Source organism: Myotis nattereri (genome assembly GCF_964212035.1).
Source record: "Myotis nattereri genome assembly, chromosome: 5".
Classification (NCBI taxonomy): Eukaryota; Metazoa; Chordata; class Mammalia; order Chiroptera; family Vespertilionidae; genus Myotis; species Myotis nattereri.
In genome coordinates this window covers 105,755,398-105,771,699 of record NC_138080.1, presented here as the reverse complement: position 1 = coordinate 105,771,699, position 16,302 = coordinate 105,755,398, and the positions used below count along the sequence as shown (strand labels likewise).

The window sequence follows — 16,302 nt, the reverse complement described above, 5'->3', positions numbered from 1 at the left end:
GTGGGAGACACAATTGTCCCCTGGGAGGCTGGGCAAACTGCCTCGAGATGAATGTTTTCATTCTCTGGGCAGCCCTAGGGCAGTACAGAGCGAAGGCCATGAGGAAGCAGGAGCCAGAGGCCTCCAGGTGCCCTAGCGCCTTCCATCAAGTAGACGCAAGTGCCTGCATCCAGCAAAGGTGGCCGGCTCCCGCAGTCTGGACCTCTCCTATTGCTGTTGCTCAAAGAACCAGGTGACCAGATGCCTTTTTTAATGCCCACAGTGCTCAACAAAAGCAGGTTAGCAAAGCGAACCACCTGTGTTCACGTGTTGTACCCCACCTGCCTCCACAGAAGATCTGAGGCTGCAAGAAGTCACTGCTATTGGGATCATGGGCATGAGTGGTCAGTTCAGCTCAGACTCGGACCTTCAAAGTGACCATTCACTGGGGCTCGGAAAGTAGGGCAGGGGTGGTGGACAGTGGCTCCTGACGCTGCAGCCCCGGGGAGAGCCCATTCAGAAGGGGCCTTCCCCACCTCCTCCTCTCCTTCCTCCTGATTCAGGGCCACTGGACTTGCTGGTCAGTTGCAGCCAGCGGGGGGCCACCCCTGCTCCCCCTCTCCCTCCCCCGCCTCTGCCTCGCCTATGCCAGAGCACAGCCGGGACCCTGGGCGGGGAGCTCTGGCAGCGGCACAGCGCCCGGAGGACGACCCAGCCTGCACGTCTCCGCACCCCCTCCCCCAACCTCGTCACATGGCGGCCCCAAAGAGGCGCGCAGTGCGTCCTGCCTGCCGTGGAGACCCAGGGACAGGCGCCGTGGGCGGTGAGTGATGAAACCTCCCGGCGCATTACGGAAGAGGGCGCGGGCTGGGAGGCGGGCGGGTGAGGGGGGTGGGAGCTGGGACCCGGGCTCACCTGTTCTCCGGCAGGAGGGCGGGGACGGCGCCTCCCCCAGCCCTGCGCCCCCCAGAGCTGCGCCATCGGACTGCCGGGCCGGAGCAGTTCCTGTCCCCGGCCCGGCGCCGGGAGACGTGAGCGTGCACACGTACACACACGGTGGGGGCAGAGGCTCCGAGGCGCACAACTTCTCCCCGCTGCCGTGCGCCCCTGGAGAAGGCGGGGGGGGGGGGGGGGCGGGCGTGCTTGGGGAGAGAGCTCTAACAGGAAAAGAGAAGATGGGAGAATTTTCATGGGTTTCGTTGGGGGTGGGGATTTTTTTTTTTTAACCATTTCCATGAGATGGCCGGAGAGTCCAGGGAACCCGGAGCGGGATGGTGAGTAGCGCTTGGGGAAAATGGAAGTGTTTGGAGATGCGTAAAGTTGCCTTTCAAGCTCCGACCTCCAGGGCGAGCGATGCTCCTCCGCGGGGCTAACTCCGAGCCGCCTGGGCCTCCCTGCCGCCCACGTGGAAGCCATGCAAGTCCCGTCTGTCACCTGGGTCCCTGCAGCCGAGCCCGAGTGGGGAGAGGCGAGAAAGCGGCGCCCTCCGTGTGGCACGACCCACCACGCGGGCCAGGAAGAACGGGGCGAGCTGGGCGGTTGCTCGGGCCAAGTCCTACATCTACTGCTTTTGCCCTTAAATAGTTTGAGGCAGGGGTGGGCAAACTTTTTGACTCGAGGGCCACAATGGGTTCTTAAACTGGACCATAGGGCCGGAACAAAAGCACGGATGGAGTGTTTGTGTGAACTACTATAAATTCAAAGTAAACATCATTACATAAAAGGGTACGGTCTTTTTTTTTTTAGTTTTATTCATTTCAAACGGGCCGGATCCGGCCCGCGGGCCGTAGTTTGCCCACGGCTGCGGCTTTGAGGGGTTTTTAACGCAAAGCACCGCAACGCCAGGAGTTCCCATATGTGCTCAGTCTGCCCTCGGCATCCCCGTGTCCAGGAAACTCCTCCAGTCTGTCCGGCGCTGGGGGCTGGGTCTCCCGCTCACACGGCGGGAGAGGAAACTTTGCAGGTCTGGTGCGGGTGTGCAGCCAGCCGGCCGGGGGGACGCTGTCCCAGGGCAGACCCTCCCCTCTCGCCTCTGTGTAGTTGCCACCGGAGCTGCGATTCGCTTTTGTCTTTAAGCCGGTGCGGCCATTGCCCCGGAGCCCCCGCACACGCGCACGCCTCTCGGGCCGCGCTCACACGCACGCACGCACACGCGTGTCGGCCAGCAGGTCCGCAACTTTGTGAGGCGCACCCCGCGGGGCTCGGCCGCCTGGCGTAGTAGCTGGGCGCAGGCCCCGCCCCCCGGCCGTGTTGTCAAACGGGCCGGGGTCTCGGATTGGTCCAGCGGCCGGGACAACACCTGCTCGACTCCTTCATTCAAGTGACACCAGAGCTTCCAGGGATATTTGAGGCACCATCCCTGCCGTCGCCGGCACTCGCGGCGCTGCAGGCGGCCTGGTCACATGCTCTCCGGGGAGCTCCGGGAGGGCGCCCGGTAACCTCTATCCAGCCTCGGCCGCGAGGAGGAGGGAGAAGGCGAGCGAGGAAAGTGGGAGGAGGAGGGGAAGCGGCGGAGGAGGAGGAAGGGGGGAGGGGAGCACAAAGATCCCAGGTCTCCGGGCGGGCGGGAGGTTTACCCGAGGACGATGTGTGCCGAGCGGCTGGGCCAGTTCGTGACCGTCGCTTTGGTGCTGGCCACCTTTGACCCGGCGCGGGGCACCGACGCGACCCACCCGCCCGAGGGGCCGCAGGACAGAGGCTCCCAGCAGAAAGGCCGCCTGTCCCTGCAGAACACAGGTAAGGACGTGCGCCCCCGTGGCGGGGGGCTGCTGGGGAACCCCACCTGGCACCCCCGCAGCGCTCCAACGCTGCTTCGCCCGGCACGGGGCGCCCACCTAGGGCCGTGCCAAACTCCCGGGGCGGCGCGGGGCGGGCAAAGGGGAGCGTGAGGCGAGGCAGGTCCGCGCCGGCTCCGCACGCCCGGAATCCGCACGTGCGGGCGGGTGATGAAATCGCCGGGGCAGGACTTGTTGCTGTCTGCCCTCCCGGCCCAGGGTCACCGAGGCAGCGCCTGGCGCGGCCGGTGCGGACCCGGGCTCCCCCGGCTGATGCAAAGCTTCCTGCTCCGCCCGGCCGCCGGCGGGAGGCACGGAGGGTCCCGAGCCGGGCTGCCCGCGGCACCGGCACCGGGAGAACTTCTCTCCCATCTGGCCGGCCGGCGGCGGCGGCAGGACGGCTTCCCCCCTCCTCAAAAGATGCCCGGCTTCCGAGAACTTTGTAGGCAAGACGTTGCTTGGCGAACTTTCCTTGGGGGCGGGGAGGGGGGGGCGCGTTGCTTTCGGAACGGGGTGGGGGTAGTGCAAAGCCGACTTCTGCGGCCACCGGCCCCCGTCTGGGGCAGGTCAGCAAGAAATGGTGACCCGGCCCCACGGTGCGCCGCCCCAGCTCAGCCGGCTCTGGGCTCCCGGCGAGCTGCCCAGCAGAGCCCGGCGTGCAGGGCACGGGGCTGGCCCTTTCCCAGCTCCCGGAGAGAAAGGAAATCTGCCTGCGTCTCCTCGGCCGCAGGCGGCTCCCCCTTCCTCAGGGACCTGCGAACCTGGCAGCGACGGGCGTGCGCTCACCGCACGAGCAGAAACGCACGCGTGCCCATCAGGAACTCCGGAGCTAGCGGCCCTCGGCCCTGCGCGCTCCTGCCTGGCGCGCGGGAGGGATCACCCGCCACGCGCAGAGCCTCCCGGGACCCTCGCCCACCCTTCCCCCCTCGCCAGCTCTTTCCCTGAAAACTGAACGTAATCTCGGGAGTTGGTGACCCTCAACAAATACACGCCCCTCCTTCTCTCGGTCGCTTTACACTGAATGCGGATTATCTACTCCTACCCCTTCCTTCTTCCAAAATACACTTTTTGGATGCAATTTTGTGGTTAAAGACGTGCAATTCGGGGGGCGGGGGGGGGGGGGGGGGGACAGAAGCCTGGCGCGGCAGCTAACTCCCTCGGCCTGTCCTGTCAGAGGGAGGAATTAGGGCCACATTTTGCGAAAGAGGGTAGCAAACCGGGTCTCTGGGATTCTAGGGGATTAAGTGGCATCTCAACCGGATCTCTATTTAAAAGGAGTCTCTGGCCCCTGCTGCCCAGCAACGATTCTCTCTCATCATTGATGTTCCCCTCCTTCCCCCTCCCTCTCTGAAATCAATAAACATATATAAAAAGTAAATAAATAAATGCAAGGAGGCTCTGGCTACTAGGTTGCGCTTCTGCAGGCCAGCCCCCATCTGACTGCTCCATGCTCAGCCTGCTCCAAAACCCATTTCCCGAGCCTGGTGTTCTTAAGGCCATGGTCAGAGGCGCTGCCTTCACAGGAGTTTTGTCGTGATTTTTTAGGTGTTGAATCATAAGGCTGAATTGAAAGTGCTCCCTGGACGCTCGCATTTGGGGGTCAGGAAGGAAATGACTGGGATTTAATAGCGGCAGCTTCAAGCTCCAAGTAGAGAAGGGCATTTCATTGATGGCCTACAGAGGGGCAAGCTAATCATTTAAAATCAGACTTTGTGGCTTTAGAAAGCGGAACTATCCAATGTTCTCAAGCTAAGAACTCCCACAAGCACCTTAATAAGATGGGGAGGAAGAAAAATGAGATGCAGGTTGTGGTCTTTGTAATGTAAATTTGGCTAATTTTTTACAAATATTTACAACTACGGCTCTTTTTCATAAGTAGAATAAATGGTGACATTTTCTTTCCCTGGCATTTTAGATCCTGAGATATTCATTCTAACTTTCTTCCCCCTTAATTTTTTTTTTTTGTCGTTACTTTTATTTCAGCTAAGCTGCATTCCGCAGCATGGCTGAGGATTTTGTATAGCTTTGTGCGTAACTCTCATTTCAGCGGAAATCCAGCACTGCCTGGTCAGCGCTGGCGATGTGGGCTGTGGCGTGTTTGAGTGTTTCGAGAACAACTCGTGTGAAATCCGGGGCCTGCATGGGATTTGCATGACTTTTCTGCACAACGCTGGAAAATTTGACGCCCAGGTAAACACCGTCGACAGCCCGGGGAATGTCTGGGGCTGGTGTAGCATGAATGGCATGGCGACTGGAAAGACCTGCCAACAGATTTCCTGAGCTGCTCAGCCGTGGTGCGTTATATCACCTGCAAGCGGCGTTCTAGGTAGAACGGCGGGGGGCGGGGGGGGGGGCAGTGTCCCCCACTCCTGCCCTGCACATCTGGAGCTGTCATCTAGGCTAAATCCTTCCCACTCTTAACCTGTGTCTGCACAGGCAACGCGGAGTGGAGGCCGCGTAGAACAATTACCCGAGGCGTCTTGGCCAAGACAAAGGCCATGAGAAGCCGCTGTAAGGGGCTCACTGTCAGGCCACCCAGGGCCTGCTCTGCAAGGCCCATCACGTTAGGAGCGCGAGGTTGAGGGGGGAAGGGCAGAAACGTCAATCATATATTCCACACACTATTCTCCCCAACGGGCAAGGATAGGGAGACACAGCGCCGGGAGAAACCCACCCTCCCCCAGTGGGTGTGTGAGCAGGCAGCATGGAGAAGTCGGGGCCCCCAGACCCGCAGGCTTACCTTCCTTCTAAGCAGCCGCCCCTCCTCCCCAACCTGAAAAGTCAGAACCCCAAGTGAGGCTGGCAATGCTACACGGTGTTTTGCTCTATATAATAAATATAGGCAGGGCCTGACCCACTTAGGTGGTGCCAGGCTCCCAAGGGCAAACCCAGTCGCGTGGGGCAGGAAAAGAACCCGCAAGCAACCCGAGGGCTCCAGGGCTGACCACCCGAATACATTTCAGATGGCGTGAGGCTCACCTTCTTGGTGTCCTCGCGAGCCCATAGACCAGGGGTGGGGAACGCCCAGCCCGCGGGCCATATAAGGCCCGGGAAATCATTTGGTCTGGCCCTGCCAAGGCATTGGGGGTGAGTTAATTAAATGTTTGACCAAATACAGCCAGCTAGTTTTTAAGGTGACAATTTTGTATGGCCCGCGAATGATGTTATAAATACCCAAATGGCCCTTGGCAGGAATAAAAAGGTTCCCCACCCTGCTCTAGACCCCCCGTGAAACCCTCTGTCATTCTCTCTCCTAAACCTCCTCTCCCACTTCCCCGGCGGGTGATGACAGCGCTTGGAGGAGGCCAGCAGTTTCGGGGTGATTTATGAGCATCGCCAGTCACCATCCACTGACATCCTGTGGAGCGCCTGACAGAGCCATGCCTGGGAACCAGAAAGGGATGTGCCGGCTGGCAGCCCACCCCGCGGAGGATGTGGGGTGGCGGAGGGGAAACAGAAACCGCCGCAGCGCCGAGGCTGTGCCTCTGGGCTCCTTGAGGCTCCCCGCTAACGGCTAACGCGTCCCTGCCTCCCTGCCGGTTCACTGGGATTAGGAAACGCAGTGGGAAATCCGGAGAAACGACCAGGGCCATCCCAGGGGATGTCAGGGAGGAACACGGAGAGCAGATTGCCGCAGCCGTCGCATAAATTAACCTTCCCTTTGATTCTCCAACAGGAGTATGTTCTCAGGTTAGAAGCATCCCTTTCAAGGCCCTTCGCGATGCCTAACGACTTCATGAGCTGGCACGCCCTGCCCTCCGTCCTACTGGACTCCCCCCGAGAGTTAGGGGAGAGGGGGGCCGACGGGGTGGTGTTCAGTGACTAGACACTCTCCGTAGACATTTCGATGGCTTCTGAGGGAGAGAACCGGAATAAACGTGCTGGCTGGCTTCCCAATCCCAACCTAAACCCGGTTCCTTTCCCAACTCGGCTCCTTCCGGGCCTGTCCAGAAACAGGGTGACCTCTCCAAGGACAGCTCATTTCTGTAGTAATTGTGGGGTGGGTATCCCACAATGCCTCTCTGCCCCCGAGGTTGGTAAGGGAGCTAACTTGCAGCCCCGCTCGCCTCCACACCCCCAACAGCTGTCTCCTTTCTAGGATGAGAGCAACCTCCCGGGTTGCCAGGAAAGAGAAGTGCGGGCCAGATGTATGCCTGGCTGCCTGCGCCACTCCGAGGCCGGGCCGGGGGAGGGGCTGCCGCGGGGCCAGACGCTACCAGGCCCGGTGCCAGGCGGGCCTTTAGAGGCAGCCATCCTAACAGCTTAAAGGAGTCGAATCACTGGCAAAGAGGAAAAGAACGCTCCTCCTTCCAGGACGGGGAGAGGAGAGTGTGCGCTGGGGTGCTGGGAGGCACGGCGGCAGGACAGGCCCAGGCGGCGGCCCACCTCGATGTCACTCCTGGGCTCAGAGGACAGAGGGACGGCGGGAGGTTTGGACAAGCAGGCACCTTCTACTTGGGGACAACGCCGCTGGGAACCACCAAGGAGTTGGCGATTTCCGTCCCCTTGTGTCCCAGAAAAGTTGCCACAAAGCAGCCCGCCTGCTCTGTCTGCCTTGGGGACAGGTGGCCACGGCAGCCCCAGCACGAGGGACGCGAGTAGGAGGCACCTCTCTGGCCAAATGCAGGAGGTCCCGTCACTCCGGACACACCTCGGATGAAGCACCAGCCTGTCAGCTGCAAGGGTGTCCGTCCGCAGCCGGGCCTGGGGGTTCCGGTGTCAGAAAGCTCTGGGTGAGCCCCAGAGGCCCCTGTCCGACTCCTGTCTCCCGCCCCCCTCCCCTCCTCTGTTCTCCACCCTCAGGGCAAGTCCTTCATCAAAGACGCCCTGCGCTGTAAGGCGCACGCCCTGCGGCACAGGTTCGGCTGCATCAGCCGGAAGTGCCCGGCCATCAGGGAGATGGTGCTGCAGCTGCAGCGGGAATGCTACCTCAAGCACGACCTGTGCGCGGCCGCCCGCGACAACACCCGCGTGATGGTGGAGATGATCCACTTCAAGGACCTGCTGCTGCGCGAGTGAGTGTCCCTGGGGTCCGGGCGTGTGCAGGGCCGGCCTCTCCCACCGGATGGGGCGGGGGGCGGGGGGGGGGGGCGTTTACCTCTGAAAGCTGCCTGGCTCCCCTGGGACTGCCTTTCCTGTTGACCTTCAGGAAAAGCGCAAGAAATTGGCACCATCGGTCTCAGAATCATAAGCAATAGAAACAGGAAGCTCTTGTCCTAAGCACATGGGTAGGATTCAGAAATGCCCTTCGTCTTCCCCTCGGCCAGGACCCACCGGGTCTCTGAGTATCCCCGGTAGCTCCGTGGGTGCCCCGGCAGCCCATGGGCAGCGAATACCACCTGCCCAGCTTTTACCGAGGGCCAGGCATGGGGCTCAGGGCTTTCCGTGAACTTCTCACTTGATCCTCACAGTAGCCCTGTTCTGGTACCACTCTCGTGCCCATTTCACAGATGAGAAAACTGAGATTCACGGAGGGAAGGGTCACAGGCAGTGAGAGGCAAAGCCAGGATTCGAGCCGGGCAGTCTGGCTCCAAACACTGCACTCTTCCAGGCCACATGCCGAGAGCAGTATCTTTTCTTTTCCTGCTTCCATCACTCTCCTCGCCCTTGGAGAGTCCAGCTCCCCTTCTCTAAGCACATGAATGCCCTCCCAGGGAAAATGCAAAACAAATGTCAAAAACTCTAATCAGCCAAACACCTTTCTGCCAAAGCGAGGAAACACAGACTGACTTATTCAAAGGCTTGAAATTCAGTAATAAACCCCGGAAATCTCACTCCTGAAAAAACATGCCATGGCTAGGATCCGAACTCTTGCAGAGCGGTGAAGCCTGGGGCCACGGGGCTGTGCTAGCCTGAAGCGTGGCCCGTGGCCCCTGAGTGACAGTGACGTGGCTCCTTCCTCCGGGATGAGCCCAGAGAGCGAGCTCCTAGCTCAGCAGCCCAGGATCAGCCGGTGCCGCTGCTCTTTGCAGTGACTCGCTGGGCCGAGTCGGTAGGGTGCCATGAACTCTTGCTCCTTAGTCCGTGGCATGCCTTCCCCCGGCTGTGTCTCTCAGCAGGCTGCTCCCCACCCCACCCACAACACCCTCCTGTCGCTTTCCGCTTGGTCACGAGGGTCTAGGTATCTTGCCACACCCGGGTGAGCGTTCGAATTGTGAGAGTCACCTTGGATCTCTCCACGGGCAGCTCCCGACAACAGCAAAACAAGGACGCCTTCTCGCTGAGTTACACGAAGGCTCGATAAATGCTTTTTATTCTCCCAAACACCTGTGCAGAAGCCAGGCAGCAACGGCATCAACAGTAACAACTAGAATGATACAAAATCGGCTTTTGAGCGGGCCAGGCCCCGGGCCAGGGACCTTCCCTGGATCCTCTCAGCTATCTTTCCCAACATGACAGCTTACGGTCCCCATGTAGCCGCGGAGGAGGGAAGCCAAGAGTTTAAAGGCCTCCCTCTGAGATTTGATTCTACTTTCCAACTGGGGACTGGGTGAGATGCATGCCTGAAGCCAGCTGTCAGAACAGACCCCAAACCTCCTTGCTCTGGCCCGCTCTCCCCGCACTGGGCCTGTCAGAGGTGCACTGGTCCCCCTTGTGGCCTGGGTCTCCCCTTTTCTCAAATGCATCCCCGTGACCCCAGGAGAGCGCTGTGTCGGCCCTTCCTTCTGGACACCCCGGGAGATGCTGGCACTGTGTGGCTGAGAAACTCGGGGAGTTCATTTGTCCTGAACCCGCGTTCCATAGAGACAGTATGTTGGCCCGAGAGCGGATGGCGGGGAGCTAGTCTGTAAGCCTGTCATATGTTCCCGGAGCCGAGGAGGCTGTCTTTTTGGAGAAAAGTCTTGTGGGGGGGTTTTGTGGTTTTGTTGTTGTTGTTTTAATATATATTTATTGATTTCAGAGAGGAAGGGAAAGGGAGAGAGAGAGAGAAACATCAATGATGAGAGAGAACCATGGATTGGCTGCCTCCTGCACGCCCCCCACCCCACTCCCCCCAACTGGGGATCGAGTCCGCAACCTGGGGGATGTGCCCTGACCAGGAATCGAACCGTGACCTCCTGGTTCACAGGTCGACACTGAGCCATACTGGCCGGGCAGAAAGCGGCAGGTTTTAAAGCTCCCCCCCGCCCCCTACCCCCCCCCCCACCCCCCCACACACACACCGCCTTCACATTTAAGAAGCAGCAAAGCACTGAGCTTTCTGGAGTCCCCTCCAGGGAAGCATGGCCCATGGGGCCAGGGGACCCTTACTTCCGAAGGGCTCCTCACATCATTAAGAACAACCTCGTAACCCCGCTCCCAGTCCGCTATGGAAATGCAGGCGGCACACCCCGAAAGGAAGCCTGGGCCTCCTGTAAGCCAGCTCCCCACTGACCCCCACTGCCTCCCCTCCCGCAGCCCATTCACGTGAACGAGCTTCTCGGGTTTTGTAACCATCTTAACTGACCGGGGCGCAGAGGAGCCCAGTCCCCCCAAAGCAGGAAGACATTGAGGAATGTGTGGCATTGGCCACAAGAGAAAGGAGAGCTGAATTTGCTTTCCACTTTACAGGGGGCGAAATCACAGTCACCCCAGTATCTTCATCACCCCCATTCTTCCACCCCATCCCTATCACCCCCAAACACTGTCACAAGCTGAAGTGGTCCTCTCACCCCTTCTCACCTCACTTTCTCCATAGCAACCGCCTCAGCCACCACTCACCCTATCGCTGGGTGCTGGCGGCCTCCAGGCCCGTCCCCTACGCTCGTGTCCTGCCGAGTATTTTTAACGCTCCTTCAGCCTCACTGACACCCAGATCAGAGAGCTGGGCTTTGTCATGAGACACGGCCGAGCTTGCAGCCTGAGGAGGCACCACGCCAGCTCACCAGCTCCGAGCGCAGCTTAGATTAGCACACGCCCCCGCCCCCCACCGCTCACAGCTCAGGGCGGGCAGGAGCACGCGGGCTGGTCCAGCCTTCGCCGGGAGGCCCAGCCTTCGCCGGTCGGTCCGGCCTTCGAGGTCCACCTTGGGTTCTGAGAGCATCTGGCAGGCCGATCGTCCTGGCAAAGGAGGCCAAGAGGCAGTGTGTCCGTCCCAGGAGAGCCCTCCCCTTACTCCGGGGAAAGCAGCTGGGAGAAGAGCGTTGGTGTAGTGTCCCCAAGGCCGGGCACTCTCAGCCCTGCCGTTTGCTCCTGGAGCCCCAGCGAAGTGGCAGGGACGCTCAGGGCGGCCGCAGGAGACGCACGCGGTGAACTCGAGCTCCCTGAGGCAGTCAGGAGCTAGTTTTCAAGAGACGGAAGGAAACGAGCGCGAATTGACCATTTTCCCTGTGTTGCCCTGCGCCCTCCTTGCTCCGCCCACGAAGACCAGTGTCATCACTGTCCTCGTCACCGTCACCATCAGGGGCCTGCCTGGGAGAGCTCAAGCCCCCGCCCATCAGCCAGGCATAAAGGAGGCCTTACAGGCAGCCTGGTCCATCCGCCAGAGCATCCCCCTTCCACTCACAGCCCAGCCCCAGGCTTCCCAGGCCCAGAAGCTTCCAAAAGCCCCCTTCTCCCCACCTCAAACCCATGTTTCCATCTATGAGATGAGGACCGTTCACTCAGTTACAACTTGAGGACTAACTCATAAAAGTGGCAATAAACTGCTTCCCGAGCCTTAGCCCAGTCTGCCCAGCCACCACTGCCAACTCACAGAGAAAAGAGTGGCTGTCATACCGCCATCCGGGTGGGCCAGGCTCACAGGGAAAAAGTCTTGGTCCTGCGAAGCGACCTCACAGTCCAGAGCGCTTTCCCTGCCCGAGGGGACGGCCCCGAGCTGCGGCGCTCATGGGCAGAGAGATCCAGAAACTGCTGGCCGAGGGCTGGCTCTCTTCAGAATGCTGGTGAGCCACAGGCAACACTCCATACCCCCCTTGGGGATGGTATGAGGCCAGTGGGATGTAAGAAAGGCTTAATATGACTACTGGGCCAGGAGAGGCTGTCACCGGGGACACCTCTTCCCGGCTGGGCCCATAAATATAAAAAGCAGGCACAGCGCTCCCACCTTCTGCACGCAGCTCTGGCCCAGGAGGAAGGTTTGCCTGAAGTGGTCATTCCTCCTGCCCCTTCCCCCAAGAAAGACCCGTGGCTGCTGGAATGGCCGGCTCTCCCTCCTGAGCTGAGCCTGTTTCTTTCGCAGACGGCTGGCTTCCATCCCAAACCCACCGGCCCCTCGAGGCCAGCCCTCACCTCCAATTCTGGGAAAGCCCAGGTGGGAAGATGCTCAGGTAGCCGCTCCTCAGCCTCTCCTCCCGGCACAGGGCAGCACTCCGGGGACGCGACCGCCCGGGAAGTGGCCTTCCCCCGCCCTCCCCACGGGGTCCAGACTCACCAGGTGCACGGGGGGAGTGCATCCAGGAACTTCCCAGATCCCCCTTCTTCACCAGGAGCCCAAACCGGGGGCCAACACAGACATGGGGGAATGTGTCTTGGGAGCTGGGCTTAGGGAAGGCTTGTCTGAAAGAGCGACACCCAGAGCAAGGCCAGCTGGCCGTGCCGATGCCACATGCCAGGGGCCAGTTTGCGGCTCCTCCAGTCCCAAACCTGCAATAGCGCCTCCTTTCCTGCCAAAAACACTCCCCAGTTTGGGTTTTTGTTTTGTTAATCCTCACCAGAGGATATTTTTCCATTGATTTTTAGAGGGAGTGGAAGAGAAAGGGAAAGACAAGAAATATTGATGTGAGAGAGAGACATCAATTGGTTGCCCCCTGCACAGGCTGGGATCAGGGCCTGGCTGGGGAGGGCCTGCAACCCAGGTACATGCTCTTGATGGGAATTGAACCCGGGACCCTTCAGTCCGCAGGGCGGCGCTCTACCCACTGGACCAAACCCGCTAGCGCCCCAGCTTGGTATTTAAGGCCCTTTACCACTTGCCTAATTGTAACTCCTCTGGCCTCCCCCACCCCAGACCCATGGCCACGCCCACCAGAGCCTCCCACTTCACAAACTCCCAACACACCCCGCGGTGCCCGCCCTCCCACCCGCCCGCCCGTCCCTGTGCGCACAGCTGCCACCTGCGTCCTCGCCCGCCTTCCCCAGAGGCGCCTCCGCCGTGCGCACCTGTGCACCGCGGTGGCTTCTGTCTCAGCCTCCCGCTCCCTCCGATGCCTAGCCACCCAGGAAAGGGTTGCGACCAGTACTCCGTGGAATATGGGCAGAGGCAGGAGGTAATGCCAGGAAGCTCTTCCACCAAACCAAACCCAAGCCAAGCCAAGCCGCGGGGTTCCCACCTGTCTGTCTCCCCGGCCGCGGGGCTGGTCGCATCCCGTCTCTCTGCTCTGCTCTTAGGCCCTACGTGGACCTGGTGAACCTGCTGCTGACCTGCGGGGAGGAGGTGAAGGAGGCGGTCACGCACAGCGTGCAGGCGCAGTGCGAGCAGAACTGGGGCGGCCTGTGCTCCATCCTCAGCTTCTGCACCTCGGCCCTGCAGAGGCCGCCCACGGCGCCCCCCGAGCGCCACCTGCAGGCCGACCGGGCCAAGCCCTCCCGCGCCCACCACGGGGACGCGGGCGCCCGCCTCTCGGAGCCCAGCAGCAGGGAGACGGGCCGAGGTGCCAAGGGCGAGCGGGGCAGCAAGAGCCCCCCGAACGCCCACGCCCGGGGCCGAGCGGCCGCCCACGGGGCCCAGGGAACTTCTGGGAGCAGCGAGTGGGAGGACGAGCAGGCCGAGTATTCTGACATCCGGAGGTGAAACCGGAGGCCTGGCCGGGAGACCGTTCCTCCACGCCGTCCATTTTCTTCTCTGTGGACATGCCAGAACATTTGCCATTACAGAGGGGGAGGCCCCGCGCAGGATCTGGAGGGGACTGCGGACTGGCTGCAGGTGTGTGTTGGCGGCATGAACAGGCGCGGTGGAGACTCCCCAGGCGGCGGCGAGGTCCGGCGGGGCCCACACTTGCGCCCTGAGAAGCGAGCGCGCCACGTGCGCTCCCCGTGGCTCTGTCGTCTCTCCATCCGTGGAGCACTGGGTGCGACCTGCGGCTTCCTCTGCCGGGGGCGGCGGTGGGCACCCCCCCACACACACCCCACCCCCCGGAGCTGGACCAGGCACTTGGGAGCAGCGGATTCCAGTGCAGGAATGGACCTGAAGATCTCGCAGGGGCTGAGCAGGGTGGAGAGGAGGCAGGGGCCGTGTGGGTGCCGGTGCCAAGTGGAAGTGGAGTTTCTTGCATGGGACCTGGGGGTCTGGAGCTGCTTTCCGGGGGGAAGGCGGGAGGGCGAGGGTTCTCAGTGTACCTTCTGAGCCATTGTTCTGACTGGGGCACCCTGTCGGAGGGCGTGGCCCCTGTGTGTGTGTATTTTAACCACTGCTTCGAGTCTCGATGTCACTTTTTATTTATCTAATTACATCTACATATCTGTCATCTAAATAAATGGCTTTCACACCGAGCAACTGGGTCATTAAAACCAGCTCAGAGGAAAAACAGACAAGAGGCGCAGCCCATCTTTGGGGCTGGTTGGTGTGTGTTTTTTTAACTCCAGAGCCAGGTCACTGTACATCTTAATGCCTGGTGGGGCTCGTAACCACTCAGGGCGACCCCCACACACGGAGAAGACACCCTCAGCATCTCGGCATCTCCCCGGGACCCCCGCCAGCCTGGATGCCGGAGGCCACGCTGCGAAGCTGGCCCCTCCACGCTGGAGGATGGACGAGGGGGGAGAGAAGTGAGGCCGCTCGCTAATTCCCATCGGGGGACGCCGGCCTTTCACACACACGGAGGGGCAGCCAGGCCTTTGGAGGGCCAGGGCTCTCCAGATCTGGACTGGCCGCGCTGCAGCGAGGAAAGGAGGCAGCGTGAACCGAAGACAGGCGGGAGGAGGGACAGAACCGAAACTCCCCGGAGGAATGGATCGGAACCATTTCTTGCAGTTGCTTCCAGTGTTTCAGACAGAGCCCTTTTCTTTCCTCTGCGGACGGGAGAGCGTGAAAGGTTGTCCCTTCAGCAGCCAGCCCTCCACCAGGCGCCCCGCTGGCAGGCAGGGGCCAGGGTTCTGGGCCAGTCCTTCTAGAGCAGGTCACAGGCCTTTTCTGTACCGATCCCGAGAGGCAATACCCTGACCTCAGCTTGGCGGGGCTGCGGGTTTCTGTCGCCGCCTCTCAGCTCTGCCACGTGGCACGAAAGCACACATACCCGGGCGACGCATCGCAGGCCGGGCTCCGCGCCAACACCAGGCAACAGGCGCCCGACTGGATCCGGCCCGTGGGCCTGGGTTGGCGGACCCCTGTTCCAGTGAGCGGGCAAAAAAGCATGCATCCCCCGTTTCTGTCAGCTCCCAGCTCGCCCTGCAAGCAGCTAAGGCCAGAGATAAGCAAACGAAATGGACGCACTCCAAAATGCCTGGCTGCAGGGAACGCCCTGGCCCAGAGCACAGCTAGCATTTTTTACCCCGACCATTGCTGCTGGGACTCGGTGCCAGAGGGTCAACCACCCCCCCCCCAATCTTTTATGACCCGTGTTGGGTGTTTGTTGGGGGGAGGGGGGCGAATTGCTGGAGAAGCACCGAGAAAGAGCTGGAGCTGCAGAAAGCAGAGGCGATGGTGCACTTAATCCGGCTCTGCCCGCGGGCGGGGGGAGGACCGGTGTGTCAGGCTCTGCCATGGGAACCGAGCGTAAACCGTGGCCGGCTCATGCCGCGGGCCCGGCAGCACGCTGACTGTGCTCCTGACGCCACCGGGAGCTGAGGCCGCGCCTTCTCCCTCGCTGCTGGGCCAGCTGTTCCTGTGTTCGCCGGCGGCTGGGCTGGACGTGCGGAGGCGTCGCCTGGCGCCTTCCCTCGGTGTCGACGTGTCACGTGCGGCTTCTATGGTGAACGCCTGTCGTGTGTACGTGTGGCCCCGAAGGTGTGACAGCGCTCACTGTGTTCCTCTCGGCCCCTGCGCTGATCTCTGCTGCCTGTTCTTCCCGCCGCTGGTGTCTCCCCGCTCCCCGGCCGGGCTTGGAGGCCGCTGATAGTCTCTGTGGCGAAGGTTCCTCTGCTCAAAACCGACGGAAGTCCGAATTCCCGTGAGCGCCGGCAAAACGTCAGCAAAGCCGTCATTAAAAATAGAGCCGGCGCCGGGGCCCAGGCTCCGGACGTCCGACGAACCTTCTCCGAGCGCCCTCGGAGGAAGGATGTGATTTCCAAATAAAGACGCGAGTTTATTTTGAGCGCGGCACCCTGACGGGATGAGCTGAACACCTCTCCTTGGTGTCGACCAAGAGCCCTGTTCTGAAAGCAGATGGACGACCGAGTCGCCGGGAGGGCTGGCACCCGGCGCTAAAGAAATAGCCCCCGGCCCGGCCCGGCCCGGCAGCCGACCTCCCGGCACAGAGACCTGGGAAGGCCACCACGGGAGGCTCCGCCGGCACAACCGGGCAAACAGTGCTCCCGGCCCGTCTCCCGAGGAAGAGCCGCAGAACCGGCACCACGGCCCCGCTACGTCCCCAGGTCTGTGTCGGGTCTGGATTCGGGCAGCAGGGCCCGGACACGGTCACAGGGCATGACTTCCTCGGAGCAGCAATAAAGGGTTCAAATAAATGGCTTCCAC

At 61.3% G+C, this 16,302-nt stretch overlaps 1 protein-coding gene and 1 long non-coding RNA gene across 3 annotated transcripts in view; one reads left to right on the top strand and one right to left on the bottom strand.

Annotated features, from left to right (window-relative positions):
• The window catches only part of LOC308520413, a 274,969-nt gene extending 273,971 nt beyond the window's left edge, over positions 1 to 998 (bottom strand). Inside the window, exon 1 of the long non-coding RNA XR_013996088.1 lies at positions 895 to 998. This is a non-coding gene — a long non-coding RNA (uncharacterized lncRNA). The remainder of the gene's footprint in view (positions 1 to 894) is intronic.
• On the top strand, positions 686 to 14,162 carry STC2 (stanniocalcin 2). Of its 2 annotated transcripts, none has more exons than XM_081092943.1 (4): positions 686 to 802; positions 4,801 to 4,943; positions 7,557 to 7,768; positions 13,062 to 14,162. In XM_081092943.1, the coding sequence occupies exons 1-4, from the start codon at positions 733 to 735 to the stop codon at positions 13,462 to 13,464; spliced, it is 828 nt and encodes a 275-aa protein (XP_080949069.1). In that variant the 5' UTR covers positions 686 to 732; the 3' UTR covers positions 13,465 to 14,162. The 2 variants fall into 2 exon arrangements, with proteins under 2 accessions (XP_080949069.1, XP_080949068.1); XM_081092942.1 differs by lacking the exon at positions 686 to 802 and adding an exon at positions 2,329 to 2,715.
• The last annotated feature ends 2,140 nt before the right edge of the window (positions 14,163 to 16,302 follow it).